This window comes from Sphaeroforma arctica (genome assembly GCF_001186125.1).
Source record: "Sphaeroforma arctica JP610 unplaced genomic scaffold supercont1.234, whole genome shotgun sequence".
Lineage (NCBI taxonomy): Eukaryota > Ichthyosporea > Ichthyophonida > Sphaeroforma > Sphaeroforma arctica.
The window spans coordinates 78,411-90,561 of NW_014040324.1; the positions used below are offsets into that span (position 1 = coordinate 78,411).

General features: G+C 40.1%; 2 protein-coding genes across 2 annotated transcripts in view; both read right to left on the reverse strand.

Annotated features, from left to right (window-relative positions):
* Positions 1-410, reverse strand: part of SARC_04267 (hypothetical protein) — a 3,341-nt gene extending 2,931 nt beyond the window's left edge. The window contains exon 1 of the mRNA XM_014301913.1: positions 46-410. Coding sequence (XP_014157388.1) covers positions 46-269 — 224 coding nt within the window. The 5' untranslated portion in view covers positions 270-410. The remainder of the gene's footprint in view (positions 1-45) is intronic.
* Positions 411-1,655: 1,245 nt separating this feature from the next.
* SARC_04268 (methylmalonyl-CoA mutase, mitochondrial) lies at positions 1,656-10,651 on the reverse strand. Its single transcript, XM_014301914.1, has 12 exons — positions 10,248-10,651; positions 8,750-8,901; positions 8,226-8,397; positions 7,346-7,501; positions 6,585-6,766; positions 6,028-6,127; positions 5,130-5,489; positions 4,245-4,421; positions 3,508-3,681; positions 2,878-3,030; positions 2,171-2,452; positions 1,656-1,876 (listed from the first exon to the last, which is right to left on the reverse strand). Exons 1-12 carry the CDS (start codon positions 10,419-10,421, stop codon positions 1,724-1,726), a joined length of 2,235 nt encoding a protein of 744 aa, XP_014157389.1. The 5' UTR covers positions 10,422-10,651; the 3' UTR covers positions 1,656-1,723.
* Positions 10,652-12,151: the final 1,500 nt, after the last annotated feature.

A 12,151-nucleotide genomic window follows, 5' to 3' on the forward strand; every position in this document is an offset into this window, starting at 1 on the left:
CTATTAAGATTTAGATTCATATACATGAGACTACAAACCGCTTACCGTTTGGCCCTGTTGTTCTTCGCAACGTCGTCATCTTCCCTACAATCGCCACTAGCTGGTGCTACAGTACCAATTGAACGATGATTGGATATAGCACCCATATAGGCACTACTAGTCGACCTGAAACTACCCTTTATATACTTGCTAGAAGCCTGTGCTCGCAAAATTAATGGTGAGCGATGAACATGGTTGATACAATTTCCAAACCGTAAGCCACACTGCATGATGGATTTTTCCTCCAAATGTGAGTACAGAGAGGGTAACTTCACGCAAATATGTATACAGTGTACGTTGTTCAATTCTGGCACAGCGAGACAGAACTGCGCATTTATATATTTTTAAATATTTAGTTACCTATGAACTTGTGGAGCCCCGGCCCCCGAGCCGTACCACATTCTCAGCCGCGATGTACACTTGGTATGCATAAATATTTACATCAATACATCTTGACGGAAATTTAGATTGACGATTTTTCATGAGGTACACTTTGCCGCCAAATTTTAAACATCGAATCATTATAGCTTTCCATTGAAACGCTACACATAGAATGCTATGTATAAATACACGAATGGAAATACATATTCACTTTCTCGAACAAAACAAAATATGCTGTATGTATATTTAGAAGGCTATGCTGTATTGATTTATCATATTTAACTTATTAAAACACACATGTGAGGTACAAGGTTTTGTATATTTATATTATATTAATAGAGCTTATTGAAATCCCGCTGTTGTGATTCAGCAAGACAGCAATGAATAAATGTTGCAATCGCATGAACCTCTAGAAGTAGAAATAAAAATATAGTCATCAAAATATGGCTGAACGGACTAGCGTCCGAAGGATACAATAGAAACTCAAACCTAATCGTCCCTACCCATGGCCCTCTGGACCAGAGTCTCCGCAGAGAACATTGTATGTTCTGGTATGTCCATGCCCTACCGTTGGTGCTTTTTTGTTCTAGATCGCTTCCACCACATTCTAATAAGTCGCTGTGAACCAACCAATCGCTTTACCGGCCCCTCTATTTCTACTTGATTTACATCAGGCAGCCGAGGTTGGACCTCATACAACACATAGTAATTAGCGCGTATGGTGTGTTTCGTAAGCCCATAAAACACCCAAAGCGCATAAAGACCACGAGCTAGTTAACTCTTCTGTTCGTTAAAAGATAAGTCAGAAGTACAACTTGAGCTGAGCCTCGAACTTGTCTGCTGCGACTGGCTGGGCTGCGCCCGCCCATTCTGTTTGCATTGAGTAGGATGAGTAAAAATATTTACAAAGTATTGTAGGAAGCAAGATTGTAGTAGCTTATGACTACTACGAGTACCAACGTGCTTAGCATTGTAGAAGCAATCATAAAGCTTTGACGCAGAAGACCATGTGAGCCTCGATGTATAAATGTCAAGTAATATATTGACATATTGCCGCCTAAGGGGTGATTTGGTGTTTCATAGTACTTCTAGTATACATAGTACTCCGGGTAATACTTTTCATAAATCGCGGGTACGACTGCTGCGGCCAGCTATAAAGAATTCACCGTCTCCACAGCAGTCCACATCATGAGAAATTAAAGCTCGACAATCTATAGATACTTGTCTACTGATTGTATCCCAAGGTGAGTCTCAAAGCGCGAAACTTAAAAGCATTTATTGATGTGTAAACTATAACTAATATTTATTTTGCGGCCTCAGCTGCTGCGGCGAGTCTTATATCGTTCACGACCTTCACGGCGGCAAGGGGTATGCGCGTGCCAGGACCGAAGATACTACTGCAACCAGCAGCATAAAGGAAATCATAGTCTGATGGGGGAATCACACCTCCGGCAAGCTGTAAATGTATATATGGGTGTCAGAATATCAGTCAGTGCGCGTCACGGTCTATTATTTACTGTTCTGTGAAATATTGCGTCTGGTGACCCAGATATTGAGTGCCTGCTGCCATTCTTAATTACAGTAAAAAAAATCACGTGCCCTAAGATATACAAACTATCAGTGCTGCAGAATTATAAAATTATATAACTATATATATATATATATATATACATATATATATAAATATATATAATTTTGTGCGTAGCCACAAATACACAGTCAACATGCCATGCAAAGTTAAATCACTTACAATGACAATATCCGGCCGTCCCAAATCCGTCAGCGCTGTCTTGAGCGTCGGTATAAGTGTCTTATGCCCTGCTGCCAGTGAGCTCACACCCACGACATGCACATCGTTATCTATTGCCTGGCGTGCCACTTCCTCGGGTGTGCAGAATAGCGGGCTGATATCAACATCAAATCCTATGTCAGCAAACGATGTGGCGATAACTTTTGCGCCTCTATCGTGTCCATCTTGGCCCATTTTGGCCATGAGAATTCGGGGAGGTCTACCCTCTTCCTTGGCGAATTCCTATATGCACACACAGAGGTGAGAACCGCTCGCGTTTATGGGTTAATATTGAAAATATGGACAGACTATACGAGATAGACAAACTCTTTTGTGAACAAATAGAGACGAGAACAGCGTATGGGCAAAATATATATATCTACTCTAAACTACAGGGAACTGGCGAGCGCCAACATATGCAACAAACAGAGACGAATCCCACATACGTCGGCAAGATAAGTAATTAGGAAAATGGTGAAGTCCTTTTGTCCGAAAAGAGAGACGAAATCCACACATGTGCAGCAGACATATAATGTTACTTAAATAAACAGACATAATGATGATTCGACTATACACATCCTTCTAGGCGTAATCCGAACATATACAAATATATACATATGCACGCAAGTGTATTCATGTATATTTATATGCACATATTGTTAAATTACCTTCACAATATCCAAAGCCTTTCCCATATCATCGTCGCCAGGGATTTCGTTGATGTACGCGCCGCTGACCATGCCACTGTGAGCCACATGGCGGCCAAAGACTACCTCGAGCGAATCAGATATTTCACCCACTGTGCAACGCGCTCGTGCAGCCTGTTGTGTGAAGATCGATATAAAAGTACAAAAACTGAGTACAGTGTGTGGACATTCAACTTGTCTGGCGTGGCGTAAGTTTTTAATAAGCGCAATTATACCGGGTGAACGTATACGTTACCATGTTCTTATGAGAGTCTAAATGCATACGAAACAGAAATGCAGTGACAAGCGCATCTACAGTTGAGAAGTAATTAGAGTGTGCGGATGTCGAATTTGCAACCGAGAATGAATTTTGTGCAACTACAAGCGAACAGACAGTGTTCACAACTTAACAGGTATGACTGACACCGATTCACAAAATTATTTTTGATGCACAATGAGGCGTCCTCGTATGATGTTGATATATATATATATATATATATATATGTTTATATATATATATATGTATATATATAAAAATATATAAATGTATGTATTTATGTATGTACATTGGTGAAAACTTTCATAAAAATAGATACAGATATGTAAACTTACGTTAATGGCCAGTTCCAATAAGTTTCCTTCGCCAGTTTTAGCAGACTCAGTCAGTGCCTCCAAACACTTATTGGCTTCCATGGAGTTCCTTTCTTTGCGGATGCGGTTGATTTTCGCGATCTGCTGATTTCTCACGGATGTGTTGTCAATTTGAAGCACATCAAATGGATCTTGCTGTGTTCCGGTAAGTAAGAGCAAGTCGATTAGCTTACAATCTTGAAATGATACTTCTCAAATCCCAGTTTCCGCCCACATATCGACAGTCAATGAGAACAATAGAAGAACCGCGATATAGATTAAATTTATCCCACATAATACAATCGGACAGAGCTCTGTAAAAATTCAACTGCATGTATCAGCAAGTCGTACACACATAAAACATATATATATAAATACGATACATTCATGCATATATTATATACAACATACAAAATATACATGCACTTGAACCACGTTGTATCTGTCAACGCATATTACGACTCTTAGCCAGTAACAATGCGTGCCTACCGATTTGGGGGTCACTTGTGTGCGTAGTTTGGGCGATATGTATGCCACAGTTTTAGTCATATTTGTAATACCATTGACAAGGCCTATATACATACAACTTATAAAGAAAACTTATAATATATATATATATATGTGTGTGTGTGGGTATATATATATATGTATAAATGTATATATATATATATATAAACTAAACACACATGCATAGCAGAAATACATACATACATACGTACCTTGGCCATCTTGTACTTATTAACGCCGACAATAACCTCTCTGCCAGTGTCAATGCGTGCCTGTCGTTTGGCCGCACACTCTTCAATACGCAACTTAGGCATACCGGATGCCACAGCCTTGGCCATACCTCCCAAATCGTCAATCTCTTTGATGATTGATAGAGACTCTGTGTAAATCTGTGGAGCGAATGCAATACAATTGTCGTTTGTTTAGTGTGAAAGTACTACATAACAATAGAGGGTTCTTGCAAATCTTTGGTGAAAAACCTTGATGATTATGCACTTTCGCATGACAAGGCGTGGGTTTGTGTATAGAGTAGCAGCCACTAGATTCGTATCGGTTACGCAAGTGTCGCATGTCGAATATCGTCACCAATGGAAACCCCCACGTACACCACGCGTTTATTATACTGGCCTTGAGCTGAACTTATGCTGTCGTAGCCGCGACCAACCCACAATTGGAGTAAAATCGACACAAAGCACACTAACAAACGCGTCTTTGTCCGGGAGTGCCTAGTTCGACGTCTTGTCTTCCATGACTTAATTCTCGCCGCTATCACAATATTGCCTATATAACGTCCTAACAGGTACAGTACTGCCATATAGAGTTCTCAACAATTCGCTAGCCCATACTCGAGTTTTGAAAGTGCTAAACCACTTCAATTCAAACTACAGCTGACAATGAATAATCACCAAATATACATACTAGCCATCATATAGTTGCACAAACCGAGCCCTATTCTTCAAGGGAAATACATTCCACTACCAAACACCTGACTTGTGTCAAATTTTCCACACGCAAAAGGGTCCGATGCGTATACAAGCAATTCAGACAGATGAATCCCACTTCAAGATATATGTAGTAATCATACACCAAGCACGCACCTCATCTGTCAATTTCTCCATGAAGTACGATCCACCCCAGGGGTCGATGACATTGGGGATGTGCGATTCCTCCTGCAGGATCAGCTGTGTGTTACGCGCAATTCTGGCACTGAACTCTGTTGGGAGACCCAAAGCCTCGTCCAGTGAGTTAGTATGCAGAGACTGGGTACCGCCAAACACAGACGCCATCGCCTCGATAGTTGTACGCACGACATTGTTGTACGGATCTTGCTCAGTCAGTGACCAACCACTTGTTTGACTGTGAGTTCGCAGCATCAGCGATTTAGGGTTCTTTGGTTTGAAGCGATCCTGCACCAACTCGGCCCATAGTTTGCGGGCGGCTCTCATCTTGGCGATTTCCTGTGTGTGTACCAATATGCAAATGGAAGTGTATATCGATGCGGGTTCGTGACATATACTGATGTGATTGCGTGCCGGTTGAAGTAAGTGTGTATATATTGAGAATATAGAGAGTGGTTATGTGAACTGATGCGTGTGTGAATTCATGCAAGTGTGTGAAAGCATGAACGTGCTGAATTTTAATAGCCATCAATCATCTCTAATTAATGATAAAACGCGCGACTAGCCGTTGTCTAAAGAATACGGATCAACTCTTGATATAAGGAGTTATTTGAAGGTGTTATCTCGTCATCAATGAGTGCACGCATACATTACCTACATTTGCGAAAGCCACGTAGGTGCAGTTCAGAGTAAAGCAGTGTAAGGTATACCACGAAACACAGGGCTGTACATAGCAATGTGTGCTATGACGATTCTCTTTTTCCAAATACCAGCAATATTTATGTAGAGCTGGGCGCGGACTACGAGTTACGTATACTGCTCATGGCTGGTTTTGATGTAGTACTTGGAATATTTGAATACTAGATTCTAAGCATACCATATAGAAGCTCATTCCGATGCACCAGAAGAAAGATAAACGAGGCGCAAACTTATCAATATCCAAACCCGCGTCGATTCCGGTCTGACAGTATTGCAAACTGGATGAAATTGGAACAAGCTCAGTTTGATTAGATGGCGTTTCGATTTCCCACCAAAAAGCGCATGCGGAGCAAGTACAAGTATCAACACATGGGGAACAACAATGTATCTGAAAGCAATATACACATGCGCGGTGTACATATACGTCACCTACGGTGAAAGCGCGCTCTCGTGCTGAGTGCATACCTGAATCTTGTATATGTACACAAGACATTAAGGGGACGAACGAAAGAAACTCGAGTAGTTGTAATCCCTGGTACTCGACTCCCTCGTCGCTAACACCCATACCAAATTGACAAACTACAATTGACACATAGGCCCCAAATAAATCCAGTGTATCCTTTCCAACATGGATTAAGGTATGATATTGACGTTCAGCACTATAAAACAACAGCTATAACAGAGACGCGTGCCTGGGCTAGCAGCACATAACAAAACTGTGCGGGGTGTACTCACCCATCAGCAATGGTAAAGGCGCACTCTAGAGCTGAGTGGGCCCCAGCCTCTTGCAAGTGATAGCCCGAGATGGAGATGGAGTTCCACTTCGGCATGTGGGTAGCGGTGTACCCGAAGATATCGGCAATAATCTTCATCGACGGCTCGGGTGGGTAAATGTATGTGTTTCGCACCATGAACTCCTATATGTGCAGGTAATTGCGGGAGACGATGAGCAATAGTACCATAAAGTCAAGAATATGCACTTAAATGTGAACGAAGTCTTCTGGTAGTGAATAATTTTTTTCTTGCATACTTTCAGTCAATTCGTTCTATTTGCTACCCTGCCGTTCACCGGCGACGACGTCACAGTGAATACCTATGACAACTTACGCTTAGTAACGAGTATTCGCATCCACGCACATGAATATGCACATTTTAAAATGATATATATATGTATACATATATACTCATATATATATATGTACAAATGTATATATATGTATGTATGTATGTATGTATATATTTATGTATGTATGTATGTATGTATGTATGTATGTATAAATATATATATATATATATGTATGTACATATGTATGTATGTATGTATGTATATGTATATATATATATATATATGTGTGTATATATATACATATATATATATATATGTATGTATATATCTTTTTCATCCAAACAGACATATACATAGATGTATATAGCGAAATGTGTCCATATATGAATAGAGCATGCACACAAATAGAGCTTGTAGAACCGTTCCTGACCTTCAGGATGTCGTTCTGTATAGTTCCAGCCAATTGGCTCTGCTTGGCACCCTGCTCCTCGCCGGCGACGATATACATAGCCAGCACAGGCAGCACTGCACCGTTCATTGTCATGGACGTCGACATCTTGTCAAGAGGTATGTCTTTGAAGAGAACCTGCAATGATTTATAATCATAGAGTAATTGAAATTCCCATAAATAAGGATCTAAGATCTAGTAATGTCATGTTATGCACCGCTTCGGTGTGTAGAGGTCAGACTGAAGAAAGTACATCCAGTGAAGATTGTCAGTGTTCAATTTGGTGCACAAGATAGAACAAACAATTCACCTAAACAAGCACCCTTGACGCTATAAAAAATGGGGCAGCAAGCGGAAATCGCACTTCACATACACACATATATACAGGCATTTGTATATTATGCACATATACAAACACGACATTGGCAAAGGTATAATCATTCGGATATACACTTACAAATACATTTAAAAATACATCTACATTAAAATTTTCATTTACGCCCACACACACATATATATATATATATATATGTGTGTGTGTGTGTACAATAAATAATATATATATAATATATATATATATATATATATATTATATATATATATATATAATAATATATATATATATATATATATATATATATATATATATATATTCATGGTCTTTAAGCTATCTGTATCAACACCATCCATATCACGTTTCCCGTCACTTGCTTCTTCTCTGTAACTATATATACGTCGTGCGGCTAAGAACTTGCACCCACCTATACATACATGCATATATACGCACAATTGAATATATACGCACATTGATAAACATGCACACACTTGGTATACGTATTTAAATGCAGATATATATAAATACCTTCATGTCCTCGACGCTATCGATGGCAACACCAGCCATACCCACATCACCCACCACTCGCTCGTTATCTGAATCGTATCCTCTGTGTGTGGCCAGATCGAATGCGACACTCAGACCTTGCTGGCCAGCAGCGATGTTCTTTTTGTAGAAGGCATTACTCTCTTCCACAGTACTGTAACAAAAAAATCCAAGGAGAAAGCCGACAAGCTTGCTGAGTGCACGTAAACGACACAGAGTAGACGTGCCCAAGTTTGCAAAGTTGTGCACCGCAATGTACACCATGTGATAAGTGATACAATCCGGTACGTATGAGTATGATCTCAAAAAATATGCAGGTATGTGCGTTAACATGCAGATACTCAAATTGAAGAATCCGGCTGGGCAGATCAATATAAATTCTAAACATCGCAATGATTTGTGTTTACAAATTTTTACATATTGGTAAACATACAATACGCATTTAGATCTAATTATGTGCATTTACCTATGTAACAAGTTTCAACTACATTGTATAACTTGTTTACCTGAACCCAGCGTACTGTCGAATCGTCCATGGTTTACGGGCGTACATCGTCGCGTAAGGTCCTCGTGTGTACGGGAATACTCCCGGATGTTGTGCGATATCCAAGTCTTCTATATCGGCGGCTGTGTACAGAGGTTTAACATCGATACCCTCCTGTAAGACCAGCACCATTAAAGAGAAAGCACAAATGGGGCAAATACAATGCGTGTGAGATATACATTTTATACATACAGTTATAATTTCCTATGGGCATTCTCATATTCGGTTAATTGGAGATTGGATTTCTTGGTGAGATCTTGTGACAGTGTGTCCGGCATGTTAGGCATCACTTTGAACTTCAACTTATATTCTGCCAATAAGACGGTCTCAATAGGAGCGTTAATATAAACCAGCCAAATGTCTACTTATGTCATTTCACTGCCTTTAAAAGTATCGCTAGCTCTATATGGGGAGACAACTCATACAATTGCATCACCATATGGAAGATTCTCGTTGCTGTTATATACCTGCCGTAGTGTTCATTATCCTATGCAACGCTCACAGGACGAGTATTGCTTGACACCTTATGCCGCACCGTTGTGCACAATAAAGCGAAATAAGTGTTTCTGCGACATACACCTCAATACACCTCCGCTATTCATACGCACCTCAGCGCTGTGCCGCAACGCCGAGAAAGCGGAAATGTTGTGCAATATGAATATGCGGCACTAAGTGTAATAAGATTTATGGTGCTCCCAAGCAAGCAGATTCCATTGCGAGCATATCGAACTTGGCGACACTGCCAATGTACAAATATAACACTTTATATATATGAATGTGTGTATGTTTGTAATCTTATCAGAATGACTATTGCACTGTATATAAATACTGCACTCTAGAACGAGCGCAGGCATGGAGCGGCTGGCTCTAGGACTTTTTCTGAGTACAAGCATACTAAGCCTATGGAGATACCCCACTGGTATTGATATGTGTTCATATATAATTTGTGCATTAGTGTACCTTTATGCGTGTGCGTGTGTACACGCAAGTGTGTATGATTTTGATTATGTGTACACGTGTGTATTTCTGTTTAGATATACGTACATGTGTGTGCGTCAGTAGTTATGCGTGTTCGAGCACACACTGAGCAATTATGCATGTGCGTACAAACAATGTGTGTACATTTATTATGTATATTGTGTCCGTGTCTGTTTGCGTGTATATTTCTTTATAGAAAAGTCCGAACGGTTGCAGCAAGCCTGTACATCGAGGCCAACTGAATTGCACAGTGTTCCGCCGAGAAGACGCCACACTTTGCTCGAGTCCTGCCTATTTGAACACGTACCGAAAATAGACCGCTATCCTAATAGGAATTACTCAAAGTATATGTATGTAGTGCAAACAGTAGCACAGCCAATACATACAAGCACTCAATTCCGACTGAACACATACATGAAAGCATGCTATATATACAAACATGAGCTTCAAATATACATGCAGGCTTTAAGGCATGCACAGACCTGAGATTTCCACAGCAGTGCTTCGTTGGGTTTCTGTCCCTTGAGCTCCTTCTCAGCTCTTGTGGTCCAGGCTTGCTCACCCTCTTTAGCTGCTTTGATAGTTTTAGTGGACATAACTCTAACGCTGGACAGCCTGAGCGACCGAGAAGACACGGCACGTGTAGCGTTCAACATGATGTAGACGTAGTAGATGTACGAATACTACCACAATGAGGAAAAGATAACTAAGAGTGGAGGTAACCGTTGACGTATGTGATACGCTAGTATTTTCTCCTGCTTTAAGAGACTAGCTGAGACAGCTATGTTGCCGCAAGTGTCCAGGTTGTTGTGAAGCCCGTACAAAGTAGAGTATCCCCGCACTGGACATAGCAGTGCATTTTTAATAAACAAACAACGCAAAGACTTTTGTGCAATTGCCGAAACGGCGGCACTCGTTCAGAACTTGCACGAAAGTCTTCGGCACCCACTGCCGCACAGTCCCGCAGGCCCACACTCACAGCCAACCAAATGTTACTTTACGCGTTGCAAGTTGAAACTGCGTCGTTGGCCAAATCAGAAAAATCCGTCGGGCTGACTCTTTGTGACTTTGTGTCGGTCTATGTCATATAGAGAGTAATAGCATAGTAGGAGTATAGACTATTATAGAGATGATATATTTTTCAGAAGCGATATCCATTAGTGCACAGGCCGACAACCTCGCTGTGCATTGGGAGATTGACTATCCTTTCACCAAACTACATATTCAATTGGCCATGAGAGAGAGCTATAGCTTAATTTTATCCATGTAAATTGTATTTAATAAAATCAAATACGCTCATTTTGCGGTAGTTATTAATAACAATCAGTCAGTTATAAATTGATCATTCTTTGTTGACTGGCTGTTTTTTTTATTTAAACAAATTACAACACCTGTCGGCTCACTCGGCTCATTGGCTGTCGTCTGTCGTCTGTCGACTAAAAGTCGAAACAACGGTCTGAAATCTCAAATCTGAGAGGCCCGCGCACTTCTTGAAAGGCCATGACTTTGAAGTCTGCAGGGGTCTGGAGTCTGGAGTCTGGATTCTGGCTGGCCGGTATTTATTTTTGGGTTCAACAACACAAGAGTTTGGGCCTTTGGGCTTTGGCTCTATATATGAATATGGGCCTTTGGTTGTTGCAACTGTGGCCGTGGGCAGTGGGCTTCAGGGCCTGTGCCCCTGTGCCCTGTGGCCTGTGGCCTGGGACTCAAGACTCTGTGATAACCTAACATTGAAACTATGTATTTTTACCACACAAACAAACGATTTTTCCCCGCAGGGGTATAAGTGCCGTGGTGGGTGGATAGGGTTTAATATTCTTGTATGTATTTATTATATTACCACGATTATAGAGTCCTTCTGGCGAAGAAAGCTCTTGACTACTTCCCGCGATACCTGATACCATACGCCAGAGTTATGCTTGGTATGGGTTGTAGACAGCTCAATTGCATAAAATTATTCAGGGTTATTCCCGGTTTCCTGAGGTACACGGCCATGAATCACAAGTGCTACCATATTTTTCGCGATTATTCTAGGGTCTAGATCGAACTGTACCATCATACCGGTTTCACTCTCAAAAAACTGTATTCAATATGTATATATATATATATATATATAGATATATAGATATATAGATATATAGATATATAGATATATATATATATAGATATATAGATATATAGATAGATAGATAGATAGATAGATAGATAGATAGATATAGATATAGATATAGATATAGATATAGATATAGATATAGATATAGATATAGATATAGATATAGATATAGATATAGATATAGATATAGATATAGATATAGATATAGATATATATATATATATAGAGATATATATATAGATATATATATATATATATATATATATATATATA

Bases quoted from the DNA above. Each gene is read 5' to 3' on its own strand.
- SARC_04268 (XM_014301914.1), bottom strand. From the start codon at position 10,421: ATGTTGAACGCTACACGTGCCGTGTCTTCTCGGTCGCTCAGGCTGTCC. The intron at 8,902-10,247 runs GTCTGTGCATGC...CTGGTCTTACAG, and splicing joins CACTGCTGTGGAAATCTCAG to GAGGGTATCGATGTTAAACC. The intron at 3,682-4,244 runs GTACGTATGTAT...ACCGGAACACAG, and splicing joins ATAAGTACAAGATGGCCAAG to CAAGATCCATTTGATGTGCT.